General features: G+C 48.4%; 2 protein-coding genes across 3 annotated transcripts in view; one reads left to right on the forward strand and one right to left on the reverse strand.

Moving 5' to 3' along the window:
• LOC135057004 (zinc finger protein 34-like) overlaps positions 1–18441 on the reverse strand; it is a 58079-nt gene extending 39638 nt beyond the window's left edge. Inside the window, exon 1 of one of the 2 annotated variants that reach the window (XM_063962859.1) lies at positions 18240–18441. The gene's annotated coding sequence lies outside the window, so the exon portion shown is untranslated. The remainder of the gene's footprint in view (positions 1–18239) is intronic. The other variant, XM_063962860.1, reaches the window with a different exon arrangement.
• Positions 1–22768, forward strand: part of LOC135056942 (uncharacterized) — a 132191-nt gene that overhangs the window by 85953 nt on the left and 23470 nt on the right. The window contains exons 10-11 of the mRNA XM_063962724.1: positions 21544–21622; positions 22469–22660. Coding sequence (XP_063818794.1) covers positions 21544–21622; positions 22469–22660 — 271 coding nt within the window. The remainder of the gene's footprint in view (positions 1–21543; positions 21623–22468; positions 22661–22768) is intronic.

The following is a 22768-nucleotide window of genomic DNA, read 5'->3' on the forward strand; positions in this document are numbered from 1 at the left end:
ATATAACGACACCCAAGATACATAGTAGAAACTTTCCAACATCCATTATGACTCCTTGAGCCCAGTCTCCTAAACCGGAGAACCAATTTCGCGGGTTCAACCATGACACCCAACCAGTCAGCTCATTACCTACAGCAGCAAGGGTGAGATTGTGTTTTCGACGAAATTCCCACTTTAATTGCAGAATATCATCCATCTTTTGGTCTATGACCTCTACCGGATCCTCGGTGCTATTTGTGATATACGTGCAACACTTTATGCCGTACTGTGTTGCCAATGTAACACAATATCCGCCTGTTACTGCTGTAAGATAATTAAGAACCATCCTATGCTGAACTAGTTCTGTTTTGTAGGCTTGAAGTTCTCTTCCAGTGTATCTAAACGTGTCATCATACATTTCAGTGATATTATCTAACAAATTGGCGAGTGCGGAAATGTATCTATAATTCATCACACCTCGAGCGGTGCGAGTGAAATCTAACGCTACCAGAACCTGAATCCCGGTGGATTCATGGATAAGATCAGAGGCCGGATGCTCTAACCTTTCTGACAGTTGTCTTTTAACTCGGTGCTCGTAATGAGTGTGAGTATAAGGAGCTTGGGCACCACGGTGTATGTCCTTCATTTTGTCATGTGTAACAGTCATCACTTCAGGCAATACTTTTCCAATATAACACAATCCTTCAGAGTTTGGGGCAAGCCACTTGTACGCCTTTCTCCCGCATATGAAATATGCATCATCGGGGAGAACATAGGGGACGGAGAAGGACATGACCATGTTACAAACCTTCCAGGTGAAATCTCCTGACCCTAATTCTTCTATCTGCTTAATGCACGTATCGGTTTGTACGATATGTGCACAGTATCCTGGTGATACCTCTCCAACTCTAGTAATCCTATTTCCTAAGGTATATCGATACCGAAAAGATTTTCCTCTACTGGCTATATGGCGTACGAGCTCTGTATCTGTAGGCATTCTATCTGCTCTGTGTGAAAAGGTCATGGTAAGGTTGCTCCATGACACTTCCCAATTTCCCGGCTTACGGGGATTGGAGATATTAAAACATAAGAGGGACCTATCCACATGGTATTGGTGGAGCTTCAAACTAGGAGGGCTGGAGATGTTAAACCTCCGGTCCACCGGTCTCCCACCCCTTAGCTCAAGTACCTCCCCTAACGTTAAAGGAAATGGTACTAGCCCTGATTTGCTGTGACCCTGAGGTACTTGAGAGCATACCTAACAATCTGTTTGGTTTAACACGTTACCCACTAAGGAGTGATAGTCACTCAATGGATGCCGGTCCATATTAAGACTGGATTGGCATTTCTTTATGCATCCAGCTTCAACCATTGTCACAGAGCCTACAGATACAGTTTTTCTTTTTGAACTAACAATCCTTCAAAGAAAACGTTTACAGATAACATGGTTGTTAGATCGTGCCCGGTACTCGCCTTTGCTTGGTGATTGGGTTGCTATTGGAAATTTACACCTCCGTCTCAGTCATCAGGACCTTTCTGGATCCTTTCTCGACCTCACTGGTACTCTCACCGAAACAGACTGCTCTGGTCAACATCATGGTTAACGGAAAAATCCATATCACAGTCTCTTGGGGCAAGTCCATCTTACAGGAGGAGAAAAGAAGAAATTTGTAAAGGGGGTATAAGAAAACAGTTTGAGGGGGAGAGAACTTGTTACGATAATAAGTTCTCTCGTCTTGTTGTTCTTCTTGTTCTGCTGTCCTCTCAAAGGTGCTGTCTCTCAGTCTTCCAAACGAACATTCTGGTGATGCAATGTTCCTTCCCAACCGACGATCTTTCTGTAAGGAGCAAAAATCTGGCATTACCATTGGTACAACTGAGGGGTGACATACTATCTTTAAACCATAAAACATGAGTGAGAAGAGAGAGACAACAAAAAAAACAAAAGAGATAGAGAACAATTCATGTGCATATATACATTACATAACTCGACAATAACCACCAATGAGAAAAGAGAAACAAAACATTTTTAAACATTGTCAACATTAAGAAAACATTGTTAGCATTAGAAAAACATTGTCAGACTTTTTAGGCTGTCATATCTATGTGTCTAATGGTCTCCTTGAGCAGTCCCTCCCCACCAGCACCTGCATTACTCCACTGTCTGTATCTGGCCAGAAATACATTGTGGCGGAGGTCATGCTGGGGTTTGGTAGACTTCTGCAAGGACCAAGTGGATATGCAATGTGTGAATTCTTACCACTACTCGTCAGAGATGGGGATAGAGAGAGAGAGAAAAAAAAACATTTTTCACAAATACATTTACAACGTTTAACCTGGTCATTCCTGTGTCTTCAGTGAATGACCTCCCAATTTACTAACCGTTACCTCAGGCTTACCATCAGTCGTATGATCACCTTTCCTGCCTATGTGATTCTTGATTATAATGGTGTGTGTTGTAATTTTGCTCATTTCTTGGTCTAGGGGGTCTGATTTTATGTGGGTTATTACAGTTGCTGGCATAATGCCCTTCTCTCCTACAATGATAACAAATCCTGGGCTTCCTCCACGTGTCAATGACCTGAGGTTTTGGTTGATTTGATGCCTCCTCAAACGCTCGGATGCTCATCATCATCAATCGTTTCCCCTGTACTTCCCTGATTCCTTGGATTTTATGATTATGGTGTTGTCTTTCTCTTGATCTACAGTCTCTTGCAAAGTGTCCCTTTTTATGACAATTGTAACAGACTTCCATATCTGGATTTCTCGCAGGGGTGTGGGGCTTTTGTTGGGGTGGTCTTGTGGTTTGGGCCTGTATATTTGCTGCCATTAACTTATCTCTTTGAGACTCTCTGTATCTGGTGATATTCTGATCCTGATTGATGACGGCCTCTCTTAGTGCGGTCACCGAGATATCTCTCCAGTTTGGGTTGGTGGTCTGTACCCTTGTTTTTAATTCATCTTTTAAACCATGCATCAATACCTTAACCGCTATTCCTTTATGTTGTGCATTTGTCTTGATGTCTGCGATCCCAGTGTTTCTAGCCATTATTTGCAGTGCTCGATTGAAATAATTAGAAACATTTTCCCTTTCGTTTTGCCTTATGGAGAAAATGTCATTCCACTTGACAGCAGCTGGGAAATATATTCCTAACTGTCGGTTAATCTGCCTAATACATTCCTGATTGTGTTCCTCCATACAAGGTACCTCTGTGTTTAATTTACAATCAGCAATGAATTTTTCAGGGTCAACCCTGGAGGGCAAACATGCCCTCAGCACTGTCCGCCATTCTTTGTTGGTGGGTTCTGTGGCGTTTCCTAGTTCTTTAATAAACCTTTGACATTTGGCTAGATTTTTCCTAGGATCAGGAAATTCAGACATAATTGATCTCAATTCGGTCCGGGACCAGAGACAGCGCATTGCACTGTCCTTGACGGGAATGATTCCCTGATCGTCAGTCTTCCCATTGGGGACTGAGATCACCCTGGCCAGATCGAGCTCAGTTACATCATCTTGTGTTGGTCTTACATTTTGGGGTATATTTGTTTGTGCGTGACATGAAACATTGTACGTACCTGTGGACACGACCTCACCTGACCCTCCGTTAGAGGGTTCGATTATTGCCTTTACCAATTTGGTCGCGTCCACCTGGGTGTCTTGTAGGATGGCTTTCGGAAGAGGTGCTGACATTGTTCTGGCCTCACTTTCATGAGTGTATTCCTGGGGGAAGTTTGACATGGGATGCAACTTGCATGGGTTAATAGTTGTACATTCAACAGTATTACAATAATCATTGTTACATTTATTACACTTGTTCTTATACTCTATACTACAGTTGCTAAGAGCGTTTTTATTGTTCAACCTTGTGCTTTTCTCTCCGCAATCAACTCCTCTCCTGATGCCACTGTCTCTCCTCTCAGAAAAGTCAGTTGAATCTCTTTGTAATTCACCTTCCTGTTGCCCTAACTGCAAATAATCATAATGTTTACTTTGTCTCTTTGTTGGGTCAATGAGACATATCCTCCTCCTTAAATTTTGTAACACTTCTGGACTGAAGCTACCTATTCTTGGGAATTTGTCCTTGTCTTGTACAGTCATTCTCTCCCATTCATCACATAAAACTTCAGCGTGATTTCCATATTTCTCACACATCACATATCGTGCCGACCCGACTGGCCGGTTCCCTGAATCAACCCGAACCGAGGTTGATCGCCCCCTACCTGAACAAATGGCCCCCATAATCTGCAGGTGTTGCTTATTCCTCCTTGGATCTTTATCTCAAGGTTTTCAGCGAACCCTTACAGACAAACCAAGATGTCCTGGGCAGGCCGGCGGTGGTGGTTTATCAAGTACCCCACTTACTTCTCGCCCACGTTGGCCAGTACTGCAATAACTGTAACCAGAGCTGCGGTACCCAACCCAGGGCCCCTGTGAACCTTTATTTACTGGGGCGTGCTGGACCTACCAGTCCCCAGCAAGTATCGGTTGTTGGATAGTTCCCGAGTGACCAGCGAACTTCCCTTTAAAAATAAAAAATTACACAAATCACGTCAGAGTGTACAAATAGCGTTTGTGACCACTTTACTCTAATGGTATTAGGTCAGATTACTAACTACTGCACACAATTACGTGCGGTCCAATCGTTCAGTACACAAGCACTACTTGTCATGTACTGAAAGATCAATGGAATCGATGTTTCCGGCCGCGATTCCTTCAGCAAGAGCTTATGGCCTATATGGGTTCTGCACCAACACCCCAGGCGTTGTGCCACTGGACTTTTATAGCGGACCTCTTTGTCTATTTTGTGACCTCCTGGTCTTGTTCCTTATGACCTCCTGGTCTTGTTACCTTATGACCTCCTGGTCTTGTTACCTTATGGTCCGCTATACTCGAATGCTCAAATATTATTTAACCAGGGATGCCTCCCTAGCCACCGTATATGTCACTTACACGTATGTCCCTTGACGAGTACCCGGCTTTCCTTTTGGTTCCACCTTAAAGTTGTATAAACTTATGTATACAAAACCACACTCACTCAACACATGTACACTTTGTTTCTATATCTATTTCTGCGCAGAAATTTTTCTTCAGGCCAGCAGTGTTACCAATTAGGAGCAGGATCTGTTAAACTAAATTTCAGATTTTCCAAAAATAGATTTGCGTTATTTACCGCGTCGCGTTATTTACCGCTGTGCGTTACTTATCGCCTTTGCGCTAATTATCGCTTTGCGCTAATTCAACTTTTCGTGACTTGAGCTACGTGGGCGTAACCGGACGCTACGTTGCGTAATGTACGCTGCGTGCGTCTGCCTTTTGGATTGCGTACGCTAGTCTTTGTTATAGACACGTGTACGCAATGTAAAGATCCACCGTAACACAATTTCTATTTTTATCAATGTAAATGATCCCTGATCATCTACCGCAATCCACACTGACTGCCTTGTATCTCAGACAAACCGTGTGTTTGTTCTATACTTTAACTATCACCTCTACTATGAAATAACAGCAAATCTCTTTTAGCACTTTCTATCAACTATAAAATTTGGCAAACAGGAATAGTGATATACGAAAATGAAACAGAAAATGCAGATAAATGTATGCGTGCGTGTATACGCAAGACAGAAGAGAAATAAAACAGTTTTAAAAGACACAAGCGTTTTGTTCTTACTTCCGGTTCCCGGATTCCTTCAGCACTCTTTATCTAAGCGAAGCAGACGCTTATCCCGTCAGCACTGGGAGACAACCTCCCACCCTTTGCTGGGGGATAATGTCTGCTGATCTACCTAGTGCAGATATGAGAAGGATAGGACGAGTCCCCAATTGACAATGCTAAATCCCTTTGTCGTATAAACAACCCTTTATGAAGTCTAAGAACACTGTACGCTGTTTGCTTAAGAAGTACCGTAATGGTACGCTAGTTGCGTAACGATCGCTCAGCCGTAGGCGAGACGCTCAAGCGTCACGTTCGCTCACGGCCCAGTGATCACAGGACACGTTATTGGCTATGACTAGAGTAATGATTCGCTATGGCGTAGCATACGCTCGAGACCACGAGGAGGTCACCAGCGGCGCAGACGCTCACAACGCTATACCTTAATGTTTAAACCTTATACCAATGAAATACACAGAATAACTAAATGTGAATACAGGGTGTAAGTGCAACCTTGTGTAACCTGACTAACTACAAAGCTGCTTGAGCGTCACCGACGCTCAAGTGAACACTTAACACTATAGAAAATACACAGATACTGGTTTAGGTTCCAAAGCCTATTAACTGTATTATATCTAATATATTTGTAAAAGGGGATAACAGTACAAATGATACACTACAATATAACAGAGACTTCCTAACCACAGAACTAAACAATAAATACAAAAAGACAATACTACACTGACCTAAATGCAATACAATACAATACTATCTAATACAATACAATACTAGCCTAGTCTAGGGGAGATATGAGAGAACAGAACAGAGAGAGAGAGAGAGAGAGAGAGATAGATGAGAGAAATTGGCTCACAGAAAGACAATAATTACGGAGAGAAAACTTACGCACAAGGGGAAACGATCGCATGCGCCTGGACATCCAGCACCCGATTTTCAGCAATGAGAACCGTTGAAGAGTGAGCGCTGGATGTGGTCGGCCTGCCTATTTATGCCCCACACACAATGCAATCTCCTGGTCCTACAATCCCATTGTCCATTGGCCGAAGGAATTCGGCCCTGCATCATAACAAAAGGTCATAGGGTGATTCATACAGGTGGGCTGTGACGATTTCCAACAGCTCAGGTGGGTGGGAAACTGGGTTTCCCGCCGCATACCTGAGTATGTGTAAATAATAGAAATGGACATAAACTTCTTATGTCCATAACTATTCGCACGAGCGATTAATACGCTCCAAACCAACACCGGAATATTGCTAATTAAATACTCTTCCGATGGGTACCAAACACTGCTGTATGATTCCTGTTAGACCCTTCGTACGATGCAAAGAGGGATTCCTCAGCTCAGGGACATTCTATATTAACCAAACTTTCAGAATCTATCAAAGAGATCATGATCTACAAACTACATTAATTGTGAAAATATGTAACGAATGAGTCGCACGCTACGACTACATAAACTCTACCGTAAATACGCATACCGCGCCTGCGAGTGCACGCTATTGCGGGTATGCGCCTTCACGGGAGAGCGTACGCATGCGCAGCGCGGACCAGTGTGCGGTGCAAATATGGCAACGTGCATAGAGACATTTTTCTGACTTTGACAAAGTATCCTCGGATCCAATCCAGTCCTACTCGTCCAGCCAAAGCTTTCTTCAGTTTCAGCCTCTAAGCTTTCGTCTGATGGTTTTCCACCTATTTACTTTGATGGAGATTTATTGCAATATGTCGCTCTGGTTGAACAATTTCTCTCTCGGATGGAGTCTGATCCTTCAGGTGCAGTAACTCCTTCCAACGTTACTCGATATCTGTTCCTGGCATTCAGAGGAAGAGCTTTGGAGTGGGCCAACATGCTCTTTGAGAGTAATGATACTGTGTTCCATGACTTACAGACTTTTAGTAACGCTGTAGTTAAAGAATTTAGTCCTAAACCTTTGGAATCTGCATCAACGAAGGTCCTAAATTCTTCTGTATGAATTTCTCAAGTTCCTCTAGATTCAAGATGGGTGTCCGGAGTCCACCCTTGAAGAGGGGGATACTGTCACAATCCTGACTGTAGGTTTCATATTTGCTGACTTACCCCTGCCATCTGTCCTGGATCCTGTGTCTTTTCACTCACGGAGTTAAACAGCTTGTCAGCACTGAGTTTTCCTGAGTCTCTGCCTGAGAGGTAATAGTTAATTAGCTCCACCTGTGGTGATCTCCTGTGTGAGGCTGAATTCAGTAATCTGAAGTTCAGGCTTCAGTGTTCTCTCGGCCTGCTAGGCCTCGCTGCACTTCACAGCCTCCTCTAGAGTAGTCACATGACAGTGACTTCACCTGACCCAGAGTTGTCCAACCCTCTGCCAGCCTGAGACTCTCTACATCACCTAATCCTGCCCACCAATCATCAAGGACCAGGAAGTATAAATCAGGAGGCTGAGTTGGAATCTGGGCCAGTTCCTTGTGTCACATACAGCCTTGTGTGGGTCTTAAGCTGAGCTCCCTAAAGGTAACCTTTGTACCTAAGTTCCAGTGGAAACTCTGTTCCCTTGTTACCGTTTGGTTTATTTGTGTGTTGCCAATTGATTTCACCATTCCCTGAGTCTCAATGTAAAGGTACAGCTGCAATGTTTCGTCTTAAAGGCACAGTACTGAATTCCGTGTTCTCCACTGAAAACCACAGCTGTCGTGTTTCAGTTTTACTACTGTTGTAGTTGGGATCTCCAGGGCTCAGTACCTCGTGCCTCAGCATCTCCGTGCTTCCAGCATCTCCGTGCCTCAGCATCTCCGTGCCTCAGTACCTCAGCACCTCCGTGCTTCCAGTACCTCCGTGCTTCCAGTACCTCCGTGCTTCCAGTACCTCCGTGCCTCAGTATCTCAGCAACTCCGTGCCTCAGCCTCTCCGGGCTTCCAGCACCTCCGTGCCTCAGTATCTCAGCACCTCCGTGCCTCAGCATCTCCGTGCTTCCAGTACCCCTGTGCCTCAGTACCTCTGTGCCTCAGTACCTCCGTGCTTCCAGCACCTCAGTATCTCCGTGCCTCAGCACCTCAGTGCCTCAGCACCTCAGCATCTCCGTGCCACAGCACCTCCGTGCCACAGCACCTCCGTGCTTCCAGCACCTCCGTGCCTCAGCACCCCTACGCACCCCAGTGCCTCCACGCACCCCAGTGCCTCCACGCACCTTAGTGCCTCCACGCACCTCAGTGTCTCCAAGCACCTCAGTGTCCGCAAGCACCTCAGTGTCCGCAAGCACCTCAGTGTCTCCAAGCACCCCGTGCCCTTTAGCACAATTATACCTGGTATTCTTCACTGATTCATCAGTGCCTTTCCAGTTCTGTCTTTCAGGAGACCTTCAGCATGCCTCCTGTCTGCCGACCTAATCCTGCATGAGGAGAACCTAGATTCGGCCATCGCTGCTGCGGTTCCTCTTCCCAGTCACCGGAAGAAACCCAGAGTCCACAACATTTCCAAACCAGGTCAGTGGTAGTATTCACATAATCCTCCAGTCGCCCGCACAGACTTCACTACACCGGGTTCACAAAAACCTTAGTCATGACAGTAGGAACTGGCCACATGGACCCGGCCGAAAGTGTTAGTCTGACGCATGACCTCCTAAGCAATATTGCAGGACGCTTGGAAGGTCTGGAGTCGACTCAGCATCGATTGGCACAGTGTCTGCAGCGGAATTCGTCCTCCAGAGATTCTATGACCTTCTGCTCTAAGACTCCTGACCAACTGCAGATTTTCTACCAGATGTTACTACAGTTACAAGAACTTTTGCCTAGTATTCTCTCTGTGATGCCTGATCTCCTCAGGAATACTACCAACGTTGTTGATCCTGTTTTGTCCCATCCAGTTAATAGAGTCTCTTCCTCTGCGCAAGGGAAAGTTTTTCATCAGAGCTATCCACGGCCCAAGCTCTCTGAAGCTGAACGTCAGCGGCGTAAGGAGCTACATCTCTGTCTTTACTGTGGAAATTCTGGTCATTTTGTTAAAGACTGCATTCTTCGCAAGCCAGGTAATAGTGACAAATCTCAGTATCATAGTGCTCATGTCTACAAGTCATCCACAGTATCCGATCCTTCTGCTGCTGACGGGGGTATCAAGAAGGCTACTCTTCTGAGAGAGACTCAAATTTATGACTGGGGTCCGGTGGTTAAAAGACCTTATCCCAAGTTGGGTGTCCAGAGAAGAATGTTCAAGCCATTTACAGTCACAGAGGAGTCCGTGTCCACAACCCCAGGAGGGGCGTCTTCAGAGCGTCCAGCCCCAGGAGGGGCGTTTTCAGAGCATCCAGCCCCAGGAGGGGCGTTTTCAGAGCGTCCAGCCCCAGGAGGGGCATTTTCAGAGCGTCCAGCCCCAGGAGTGGTGTCTTCAGAGCGTCCAGCCCCAGAGAGTCTTCAGAGTGCTGCCCAGCCAGTGAGTCTTCAGAGTGCTGCCCAGCCAGTGAGTCTTCAGAGTGCTGCCCAGCCAGAGAGTCTACAGAGTGCTGCCCAGCCAGAGAGTCTACAGAGTGCTGCCCAGCCAGAGAGTCTACAGAGTGCTGCCCAGCCAGAGATTCTACAGAGTGCTGCCCAGCCAGAGATTCTACAGAGTGCTGCCCAGCCAGAGATTCTACAGAGTGCTGCCCAGCCAGAGATTCTACAGAGTGCTGCCCAGCCAGAGATTCTACAGAGTGCTGCCCAGCCAGAGATTCTACAGAGTGCTGCCCAGCCAGAGATTCTACAGAGTGCTGCCCAGCCCCGTGAAGAGGGGGCTCTTGCCTCAGCCCAGCCCCGTGAAGAGGGGGCTCTTGCCTCAGCCCAGCCCCGTGAAGAGGGGGCTCTTGCCTCAGCCCAGCCCCGTGAAGAGGGGGCTCTTGCCTCAGCCCAGCCCCGTGAAGTGGGGGCTCTTGCCTCAGCCCAGCCCCGTGAAGTGGGGGCTCTTGCCTCAGCCCAGCCCCGTGAAGTGGGGGCTCTTGCCTCAGCCCAGCCCCGTGAAGTGGGGGCTCTTGCCTCAGCCCAGCCCCGTGAAGTGGGGGCTCTTGCCTCAGCCCAGCCCTGTGAAGAAAGGGCTCAGCCCGTCCCGGTTCCAGCCGGTCCAGCAATACTCCAGGCCCAGCCTGGTCAGTCCGTCCCGGTTCCAGCCGGTCCAGCAATACTCCAGGTCCAGCCTGGTCAGTCCGTCCCGGTTCCAGCCGGTCCATCAATACTCCAGGCTCTGCCTGGTCAGTCCGTCCCGGTTCCATCCGGTCCAGCAATACTCCAGGCCCTGCCTGGTCAGTCCGTCCCGGTTCCAGCCGGTCCAGCAATACTCCAGGCCCAGCCTGGTCAGTCCGTCCCGGTTCCAGCCGGTCCAGCAATACTCCAGGCTCCGCCTGGTCAGTCCGTCCCGGTTCCAGCCGGTCCAGCAATACTCCAGGCTCCGCCTGGTCAGTCCGTCCCGGTTCCAGCCGGTCCAGCAATACTCCAGGTTCCACCTGGTCAGTCCGTCCCGGTTCCAGCCGGTCCAGTAATACTCCAGGACCAGCCTGGTCCGTCTCCTTTGGCTCCAGCCAATTCAAGTATCCTCGGATCCAATCCAGTCCTACTCGTCCAGCCAAAGCTTTCTTCAGTTTCAGCCTCTAAGCTTTCGTCTGATGGTTTTCCACCTATTTACTTTGATGGAGATTTATTGCAATATGTCGCTCTGGTTGAACAATTTCTCTCTCGGATGGAGTCTGATCCTTCAGGTGCAGTAACTCCTTCCAACGTTACTCGATATCTGTTCCTGGCATTCAGAGGAAGAGCTTTGGAGTGGGCCAACATGCTCTTTGAGAGTAATGATACTGTGTTCCATGACTTACAGACTTTTAGTAACGCTGTAGTTAAAGAATTTAGTCCTAAACCTTTGGAATCTGCATCAACGAAGGTCCTAAATTCTTCTGTATGAATTTCTCAAGTTCCTCTAGATTCAAGATGGGTGTCCGGAGTCCACCCTTGAAGAGGGGGATACTGTCACAATCCTGACTGTAGGTTTCATATTTGTTGACTTACCCCTGCCATCTGTCCTGGATCCTGTGTCTTTTCACTCACTGAGTTAAACAGCTTGTCAGCACTGAGTTTTCCTGAGTCTCTGCCTGAGAGGTAATAGTTAATTAGCTCCACCTGTGGTGATCTCCTGTGTGAGGCTGAATTCAGTAATCTGAAGTTCAGGCTTCAGTGTTCTCTCGGCCTGCTAGGCCTCGCTGCACTTCACAGCCTCCTCTAGAGTAGTCACATGACAGTGACTTCACCTGACCCAGAGTTGTCCAACCCTCTGCGTGCTTCCAGCATCTCCGTGCCTCAGTACCTCAGCACCTCCGTGCTTCCAGTACCTCCGTGCCTCAGTACCTCCGTGCCTCAGTATCTCAGCAACTCCGTGCCTCAGCCTCTCCGGGCTTCCAGCACCTCCGTGCCTCAGTATCTCAGCACCTCCGTGCCTCAGCATCTCCGTGCTTCCAGTACCCCTGTGCCTCAGTACCTCCGTGCCTCAGTACCTCCGTGCCTCAGTACCTCCGTGCTTCCAGCACCTCAGTATCTCCGTGCCTCAGCACCTCAGTGCCTCAGCACCTCAGTGCCTCAGCATCTCCGTGCCACAGCACCTCCGTGCCACAGCACCTCCGTGCCTCAGCACCCCTACGCACCCCAGTGCCTCCACGCACCCCAGTGCCTCCACGCACCTTAGTGCCTCCACGCACCTCAGTGTCTCCAAGCACCTCAGTGTCCCCAAGCACCTCAGTGTCCGCAAGCACCTCAGTGTCCGCAAGCACCTCAGTGTCCGCAAGCACCTCAGTGTCCGCAAGCACCTCAGTGTCTCCAAGCACCCCGTGCCCTTTAGCACAATTATACCTGGTATTCTTCACTGATTCATCAGTGCCTTTCCAGTTCTGTCTTTCAGGAGACCTTCAGCATGCCTCCTGTCTGCCGACCTAATCCTGCATGAGGAGAACCTAGATTCGGCCATCGCTGCTGCGGTTCCTCTTCCCAGTCACCGGAAGAAACCCAGAGTCCACAACATTTCCAAACCAGGTCAGTGGTAGTATTCACATAATCCTCCAGTCGCCCGCACAGACTTCACTACACCGGGTTCACAAAAACCTTAGTCATGACAGTAGGAACTGGCCACATGGACCCGGCCGAAAGTGTTAGTCTGACGCATGACCTCCTAAGCAATATTGCAGGACGCTTGGAAGGTCTGGAGTCGACTCAGCATCGATTGGCACAGTGTCTGCAGCGGAATTCGTCCTCCAGAGATTCTATGACCTTCTGCTCTAAGACTCCTGACCAACTGCAGATTTTCTACCAGATGTTACTACAGTTACAAGAACTTTTGCCTAGTATTCTCTCTGTGATGCCTGATCTCCTCAGGAATACTACCAACGTTGTTGATCCTGTTTTGTCCCATCCAGTTAATAGAGTCTCTTCCTCTGCGCAAGGGAAAGTTTTTCATCAGAGCTATCCACGGCCCAAGCTCTCTGAAGCTGAACGTCAGCGGCGTAAGGAGCTACATCTCTGTCTTTACTGTGGAAATTCTGGTCATTTTGTTAAAGACTGCATTCTTCGCAAGCCAGGTAATAGTGACAAATCTCAGTATCATAGTGCTCATGTCTACAAGTCATCCACAGTATCCGATCCTTCTGCTGCTGACGGGGGTATCAAGAAGGCTACTCTTCTGAGAGAGACTCAAATTTATGACTGGGGTCCGGTGGTTAAAAGACCTTATCCCAAGTTGGGTGTCCAGAGAAGAATGTTCAAGCCATTTACAGTCACAGAGGAGTCCGTGTCCACAACCCCAGGAGGGGCGTCTTCAGAGCGTCCAGCCCCAGGAGGGGCGTTTTCAGAGCATCCAGCCCCAGGAGGGGCGTTTTCAGAGCGTCCAGCCCCAGGAGTGGTGTCTTCAGAGCGTCCAGCCCCAGAGAGTCTTCAGAGTGCTGCCCAGCCAGTGAGTCTTCAGAGTGCTGCCCAGCCAGTGAGTCTTCAGAGTGCTGCCCAGCCAGAGAGTCTACAGAGTGCTGCCCAGCCAGAGAGTCTACAGAGTGCTGCCCAGCCAGAGAGTCTACAGAGTGCTGCCCAGCCAGAGATTCTACAGAGTGCTGCCCAGCCAGAGATTCTACAGAGTGCTGCCCAGCCAGAGATTCTACAGAGTGCTGCCCAGCCAGAGATTCTACAGAGTGCTGCCCAGCCCCGTGAAGAGGGGGCTCTTGCCTCAGCCCAGCCCCGTGAAGAGGGGGCTCTTGCCTCAGCCCAGCCCCGTGAAGAGGGGGCTCTTGCCTCAGCCCAGCCCCGTGAAGTGGGGGCTCTTGCCTCAGCCCAGCCCCGTGAAGTGGGGGCTCTTGCCTCAGCCCAGCCCCGTGAAGTGGGGGCTCTTGCCTCAGCCCAGCCCGGTGAAGTGGGGGCTCTTGCCTCAGCCCAGCCCTGTGAAGAAAGGGCTCAGCCCGTCCCGGTTCCAGCCGGTCCAGCAATACTCCAGGCCCAGCCTGGTCAGTCCGTCCCGGTTCCAGCCGGTCCAGCAATACTCCAGGTCCAGCCTGGTCAGTCCGTCCCGGTTCCAGCCGGTCCATCAATACTCCAGGCTCTGCCTGGTCAGTCCGTCCCGGTTCCATCCGGTCCAGCAATACTCCAGGCCCTGCCTGGTCAGTCCGTCCCGGTTCCAGCCGGTCCAGCAATACTCCAGGCCCAGCCTGGTCAGTCCGTCCCGGTTCCAGCCGGTCCAGCAATACTCCAGGCTCCGCCTGGTCAGTCCGTCCCGGTTCCAGCCGGTCCAGCAATACTCCAGGCTCCGCCTGGTCAGTCCGTCCCGGTTCCAGCCGGTCCAGCAATACTCCAGGTTCCACCTGGTCAGTCCGTCCCGGTTCCAGCTGGTCCAGTAATACTCCAGGACCAGCCTGGTCCGTCTCCTTTGGCTCCAGCCAATTCAAGTATCCTCGGATCCAATCCAGTCCTACTCGTCCAGCCAAAGCTTTCTTCAGTTTCAGCCTCTAAGCTTTCGTCTGATGGTTTTCCACCTATTTACTTTGATGGAGATTTATTGCAATATGTCGCTCTGGTTGAACAATTTCTCTCTCGGATGGAGTCTGATCCTTCAGGTGCAGTAACTCCTTCCAACGTTACTCGATATCTGTTCCTGGCATTCAGAGGAAGAGCTTTGGAGTGGGCCAACATGCTCTTTGAGAGTAATGATACTGTGTTCCATGACTTACAGACTTTTAGTAACGCTGTAGTTAAAGAATTTAGTCCTAAACCTTTGGAATCTGCATCAACGAAGGTCCTAAATTCTTCTGTATGAATTTCTCAAGTTCCTCTAGATTCAAGATGGGTGTCCGGAGTCCACCCTTGAAGAGGGGGATACTGTCACAATCCTGACTGTAGGTTTCATATTTGCTGACTTACCCCTGCCATCTGTCCTGGATCCTGTGTCTTTTCACTCACTGAGTTAAACAGCTTGTCAGCACTGAGTTTTCCTGAGTCTCTGCCTGAGAGGTAATAGTTAATTAGCTCCACCTGTGGTGATCTCCTGTGTGAGGCTGAATTCAGTAATCTGAAGTTCAGGCTTCAGTGTTCTCTCGGCCTGCTAGGCCTCGCTGCACTTCACAGCCTCCTCTAGAGTAGTCACATGACAGTGACTTCACCTGACCCAGAGTTGTCCAACCCTCTGCCAGCCTGAGACTCTCTACATCACCTAATCCTGCCCACCAATCATCAAGGACCAGGAAGTATAAATCAGGAGGCTGAGTTGGAATCTGGGCCAGTTCCTTGTGTCACATACAGCCTTGTGTGGGTCTTAAGCTGAGCTCCCTAAAGGTAACCTTTGTACCTAAGTTCCTGTGGAAACTCTGTTCCCTTGTTACCGTTTGGTTTATTTGTGTGTTGCCAATTGATTTCACCATTTCCCTGAGTCTCAATGTAAAGGTACAGCTGCAATGTTTCGTCTTAAAGGCACAGTACTGAATTCCGTGTTCTCCACTGAAAACCACAGCTGTCGTGTTTCAGTTTTACTACTGTTGTAGTTGGGATCTCCAGGGCTCAGTACCTCGTGCCTCAGCATCTCCGTGCTTCCAGCATCTCCGTGCCTCAGCATCTCCGTGCCTCAGTACCTCCGTGCTTCCAGTACCTCCGTGCTTCCAGTACCTCCGTGCCTCCAGTACCTCCGTGCCTCAGTACCTCCGTGCCTCAGTACCTCCGTGCCTCAGTATCTCAGCAACTCCGTGCCTCAGCCTCTCCGGGCTTCCAGCACCTCCGTGCCTCAGTATCTCAGCACCTCCGTGCCTCAGCATCTCCGTGCTTCCAGTACCCCTGTGCCTCAGTACCTCCGTGCCTCAGTACCTCCGTGCCTCAGTACCTCCGTGCTTCCAGCACCTCAGTATCTCCGTGCCTCAGCACCTCAGTGCCTCAGCACCTCCGTGCCACAGCACCTCCGTGCCACAGCACCTCCGTGCCTCAGTACCTCCGTGCCTCAGCATCTCCGTGCTTCCAGCACCTCCGTGCCTCAGCACCCCTACGCACCCCAGTGCCTCCACGCACCCCAGTGCCTCCACGCACCTTAGTGCCTCCACGCACCTCAGTGTCCGCAAGCACCTCAGTGTCCGCAAGCACCTCAGTGTCCGCAAGCACCTCAGTGTCCGCAAGCACCTCAGTGTCCGCAAGCACCTCAGTGTCCGCAAGCACCTCAGTGTCTCCAAGCACCCCGTGCCCTTTAGCACAATTATACCTGGTATTCTTCACTGATTCATCAGTGCCTTTCCAGTTCTGTCTTTCAGGAGACCTTCAGCATGCCTCCTGTCTGCCGACCTAATCCTGCATGAGGAGAACCTAGATTCGGCCATCGCTGCTGCGGTTCCTCTTCCCAGTCACCGGAAGAAACCCAGAGTCCACAACATTTCCAAACCAGGTCAGTGGTAGTATTCACATAATCCTCCAGTCGCCCGCACAGACTTCACTACACCGGGTTCACAAAAACCTTAGTCATGACAGTAATACTATTACTGAGTAAGGCTATGTATATAAACAGATGTATCAATGCACAGTAAACACTGGATGAATATCACAGGGTACTCGTACTAAATAACCCTGAAGTATGCACTTGTTCTTAACGAACACTGTCTAAATGACATGTAGAATACTTGTGTCCTGTAAATGCACAGCGGTGATGATGCAGGCGGCTTTACAGAGGAGGAATCGCCCAGCAGTCCCAGAATCAGCGCAGCTCTGTGTAATGGCGCCAAACGCTGACAGGGAGTGAGGCAGCTCCAGGGTGGGAACATTTACTTTAAATGGCGCCCAGGGGCTGGGGGAGGGGCTACAGGCCAGAGCCTTATCCCCTTGCTGGACTTCATTACCGGGTACTGCAGGCCTTAATAAAAGGGATTATAGCCTAACACGACCTGTGCCCTTCGCCTGGTGGTTTACTGGGGTCCCTGTACTGCCACAGTATCCACGTCAGCGCTTGCGGCCCGCCTACTAATGGCCGCGGCGGATCGTGATATCCAGTGGATCCCGCCTGGGGGACCCTCTTACCTCCTCTCTCAGTGCGGCCCCTATATAATAAATGATAATACCACATATCAGTGTGTGCCCGGAGCTGTGTTATTCCCCTCATATCACTGTACTGTCCCCTCTCCCCTATATAATAATACCACATATCAGCGTGTGCCGGGAGCTGTGTTATTCCCCCACATATATCACTGTACGGTCCCCTCTCCCCTATATAATAATAATACCACATATCAGTGTGTGCCGGGAGCTGTGTTATTCCCCCTCATATATCACTGTACAGTCCCCTCTCCCCTATATAATAATACCACATATCAGCGTGTGCCGGGAGCTGTGTTATTCCCCCCCATATATCACTGTACAGTCCCCTCTCCCCTATATAATAATACCACATATCAGCGTGTGCCGGGGGCTGTGTTATTCCCCCTCATATATCACTGTACTGTCCCCTATCCCCTATATAATAATAATATCAGCATGTGCCAGGAGCTGTGTTATTCCCCCTCATATATCACTGTACGGTCCCCTCTCCCCTATATAATAATAATACCACATATCAGTGTGTGCCGGGAGCTGTGTTATTCCCCCTCATATCACTGTACTGTCCCCTCACCCCTATATAATAATAATACCACATATCAGCGTGTGCCGGGAGCTGTGTTATTCCCCCTCATATATCACTGTACAGTCCCCTCTCCCCTATATAATAATACCACATATCAGCGTGTGCCGGGGGCTGTGTTATTCCCCCTCATATATCACTGTACTGTCCCCTCTCCCCTATATAATAATAATATCAGCATGTGCCAGGAGCTGTGTTATTCCCCCTCATATATCACTGTACGGTCCCCTCTCCCCTATATAATAATAACACCACATATCAGTGTGTGCCGGGAGCTGTGTTATTCCCCTCATATATCACTGTACGGTCCCCTCTCCCCTATATAATAATAATAATACCACATATTAGTGTGTGCCGGGAGCAGTGTTATTCCCCTCATATATCACTGTACGGTCCCCTCTCCCCTGTATAATAATACCCCATATCCTCTCCCCTATATAATAAAATAATAATAATAATAATAATAATAATAATAGTATAAAACATACTGAACACATTACCTGGCTGCGAATGTGATTGAAGTGGCTACAACAAAATGGCGGCTGAAGCGTCTGTGGCCTGCTCTCTCTGCTATCAGACAAGGAAACGAAAAGAAAATGGCCGCCACACATGAGGACACCGGAATAACGTACGCTGTTTCTCTAGTGATGACGCTAGGGGGGCGGGGTTAGATTTCGGCTGCTGCTGGTTACCCGACGGTCTCCTTTTTCTCTGCTGCCTTATTAGCTACTCGCTGCGCCAATCACAGCCCTGATAAGAATGATTGGGGCGGTTACTAGGATTAGAGGGGCGGGGCAGATAGTAGTAACGCTACATATGATAGAATGAGTCGGGGCGTGGCTACCTAGAAGGGCGTTTCCTCCTCTGTAGCGTCTGTTTCTGGGTGACGTTCCCTTAGGAGGAAGTAAGGCAGCGGCCATTGCTGTGTCTGGCAGCAGGTAATTATATTACTTATTGTTATACGGGGGGAGCAGCCTGTGGTGCTGCATTATCATCTTACAGGTAGTGCAGGCTATAGTGTAATATATAGTACAGGGGGAGCAGCCTGTGGCGCTACATTATCATCATACAGGTAGTGCAGGCTATATTGTTATATATAATACAAGGGGAGCAGCCTGTGGTGCTGCATTATCATACAGGTAGTACAGGCAATAATGTTATATATATATATATATATATATATATATATATATAGTACAGGGGGAGCAGCCTGTGGTGCTACATTATTATCTTACAGGTAGTGCAGGCTATAGTGTTATATGTAATACAGGTGGAGCAGCCTGTGGTGCTGCATTATTATCATACAGGTAGTACAGGCTATAGTGTTATATATAATACAGGGAGAGCAGCCTGTAGTGCTGCATTATCATCATAAAGGTGAGAGCAGGCTATAGCGTTCTATGTAATACAGGAGGAGCAGCTTGTGGTGCTGCATTACCATTATACAGGTAACGCAGGCTATAGTGTTATATATAGTACAGGGGGAGCAGCCTGTGGTGCTGCGTTATCACAATACAGGTAGAGCAGGCTATAGTGTTCTATATAATACAAGGGGAGCAGCCTGTGGTGCTGAATGATCATCATACAGGTAGAGCAGACAATAGTGTTATATATAATACAATGGGAGCAGCCTGTGGTTTTGCGTTATCACCATACTGATAGAGCAGACCGTAGTGTATTATATAATACTGGGAGAGTAACCTGTGGTGCTACGTTATCACCATACAGGTAGTGCAGGCTATAATGTTCTATATAGTACAGGAGGAGCAGTCTGTGGTGCTACGTTATCATCATAGAGGTAGAGCAGGCTATAGTGTTACATATGAGAGGGGGAGTAGCATGTGGTGCTGCATACCATCATACAGGTAGAGCAGACTATAGTGTTATATATAATTCATAGGGAGCAGCCTTTAGTGTTGCATTAATATCATAGAGGTAATTAAGGCTATAGTGTTATATATAATAAAGGAGGAGTAGCATGTGGTGCTGTATTATCGTCATACAGGTATTGCAAGCTATATTGTTATATATAAGACGGGGAGTAGCCTGTGGTGCTGCATTATCATATAGGTAGACAGGCTATAATGTTATATATAATACAGGGGTAGCAGCCTGAGGTGCTACCTTATCATCATACATGTAGTGCAGGCTGTAGTGTTTTATATAATACAGGGAGAGCAGACCCTGTTTCTGTATTACCATACAGGTAGAGCAAGTGCCGTAGCTAGACATTTTAGTGCTGCGTACAAGAAACAGCATTGCCCCCCTCCCCTCCGCCACCCCTCTCCTTGTATGTATAATGCAGCCAGTGAAATTAAGGCAAGAAAAAAATAAGGGTGTAGCTTCATGGGGAAGGAGTGTGATCACAAAATAATACCAATTCATATTACACTGTATAGTAGTCTAGATTATTCAAATTACGCTGCACAGTAGTGGCACTTACACGCATAATGGCAGGTAGAGCCCCTTTTACACATAATGGCAAGTAGAGCCCCTTTTACACAGCAGGGCAGACAGAGCCCCTTTTACACAGTAGGGCAGGCAGAGCCCCCTTTTACACAGTAGGGCAGGCAGAGCCCCCTTTTACACAGGGCAGGCAGAGCCCCCTTTTACACAGTAGGTCAGGCAGAGCCCCCTTTTACACAGTAGGTCAGGCAGAGCCCCCTTTTACACAGTAGGTCAGGCAGAGCCCCCTTTTACACAGTAGGTCAGGCAGAGCCCCCTTTTACACAGTAGGTCAGGCAGAGCCCCCTTTTACACAGTAGGTCAGGCAGAGCCCCCTTTTACACAGTAGGGCAGGCAGAGCCCCCTTTTACACAGTAGGGCAGGCAGAGCCCTTTTTTACATATTACGCCAGGCAGAGCCTCCTTTTACACGTTATGGCAGGTAGAGTCCCCTTCTACACATTACGGCATGCAGAGCTACCTTTTACACATTACGACACAAAGGGGTCTCTTTTACACATTACAGCAGGCAGAGGCCCCTTTTATACATTATGGCAGGCAGAGGCCCCTTTTATACATTATGGCAGGCAGAGGCCCCTTTTACACATTATAGCAGGCAGATGCCCCTTTTACACATTATGGCAGGCAGAGGCCCCTTTTACACATTATGGCAGGCAGAGGCCCCTTTTACACATTATGGCAGGCAGAGGCGCCTTTTACACATTATGGCAGGCCGAGCCCTCTTTTACACATTACGCCAGGCAGAGCCCCCTTTTTACGCATTACGGCAGGCAGAGCCCCCTTTTACACGTTATGGCAGATAGAGTCCCCTTCTACATATTACGGCATGCAGAGCTACCTTTCACACATTACGACACAAAGGGTTCTCTTGTACACATTACGGCAGGCAGAGGCCCCTATTACACATTATGGCAAGCAGAGGCCCCTATTACACATTACGGCAGGCACAGGCCCCTTTTACACATTACGGCAGGCAGAGCTCCCTCTTACACATTACGGCAGGTAGAGTCCCCTCTTACACATTACGGCAGGTAGAGTCCCCTTTTACACAGTACGGTACAGTAAGGAAATATCTTGTGATATGGTGTTGTGTGTATTATACTATGTGTAGTAATCTCTGGTTATCAGATGTGTAACCTGTGTATACTGATCAGTGCATGTGTGTGATGTGGCTCAGGGAAAAGAAGAAGGCTAAATGTTTACTCAGCGTTTCTTCTTTAAATATGTTGCATGTACTTTGTTTATTATATTTATTCCTAGAGAAGTGAAGAACCAGAGAGTATTTACTAGATATCACATGAGTGTGACACGTGTCCTGTATAACGTACTGATCACTGAGGATGGACAAGGACAGGAGTCACATGAATGAGAGAATACTAAATCTCACCCTGGAGATCATCTACCTGCTGACTGGGGAGGTGAGGGGATCTGGGAGTGTCACATTGACATCACTTGTATCTATAGTAATAAAACAGGGACATGACTGGGGAGGTGAGGGGACCTGGGAGCATCACAGTGACATTACTTATATCTATAGTAATAATACAGGGACATGACTGGTGAGGTGAGGGGGTCTGGGAGTATCAGTGACATCACTTATATCTATAGTAATAATACAGGGACTTGGCTGTGGAGGTGAGTGGTTCTGGGAGTGTCACAGTGACATCACTTATATCTACAGTAATAAAACAGAGACATGACGGGAGGTAATGGGAATCTGAGCATGTCACAGTGACATCACTTATATCTATAGTAATAGTACAGAGACCTGACTGGGGAGGTGAGGGGGTCTGGGACTGTCACAGTGACATCACTTATATCCATAGTAATAGTACAGAGACATGACTGTGGAGGTGAGGGGGTCTGGGAGTGTCACATTGACATCACATATCTATAGTAATAATACAGGGTCATGACTGGGGAGGTGAGGGGGTCTGGGAGCGTCACAGTGACATCACATATCTATAGTAATAATACAGGGACATGACTGGGGAGGTGAGGGGATCTGGGAGCAACACAGTGACGTCACTTATATCTATAGTAATAATACAGGACATGACTGGGGAGGTGAGGGTGTCTGGGAGCATCACATTATCATCACTTATATGTATAGTAATAATACAGGGACATGACTGGGGAGGTGAGGGGATCTGGCAGTGTTATAGTGACATCGCTTATATCTATAGTAATAATACAAGGACATAATCTGGTGAGGGGATCAGGCAGTATATGCAGTGATATGTGCTATCTCCCCCAATACGCAGTATTACACAGTAAGGAGGAAGACATCCGGCGAGTATGAAACACCCAGCATCCGTCCCCATGTGTCAGGAGGACTGAGCAGGACCCAGAGCCACATCCCGGTGCCTCCACCTCACTCACTGATACATGAGAGATACAATGACCAGAAGATCCTGGATCTCACCAACAAGATCATTCAGCTGCTGACTGGAGAGGTGACTGCTGGGGATGGGACATTATACAGTAACACCAGGGGGATGTGTCTGGGTGATGAGAATGGGACATTATACAGTAACACTGGGGGGCATGTCTGGGTGATGACT

The sequence above is a fragment of the Pseudophryne corroboree genome, chromosome 3 (genome assembly GCF_028390025.1).
Source record: "Pseudophryne corroboree isolate aPseCor3 chromosome 3, aPseCor3.hap2, whole genome shotgun sequence".
Classification (NCBI taxonomy): domain Eukaryota; kingdom Metazoa; phylum Chordata; class Amphibia; order Anura; family Myobatrachidae; genus Pseudophryne; species Pseudophryne corroboree.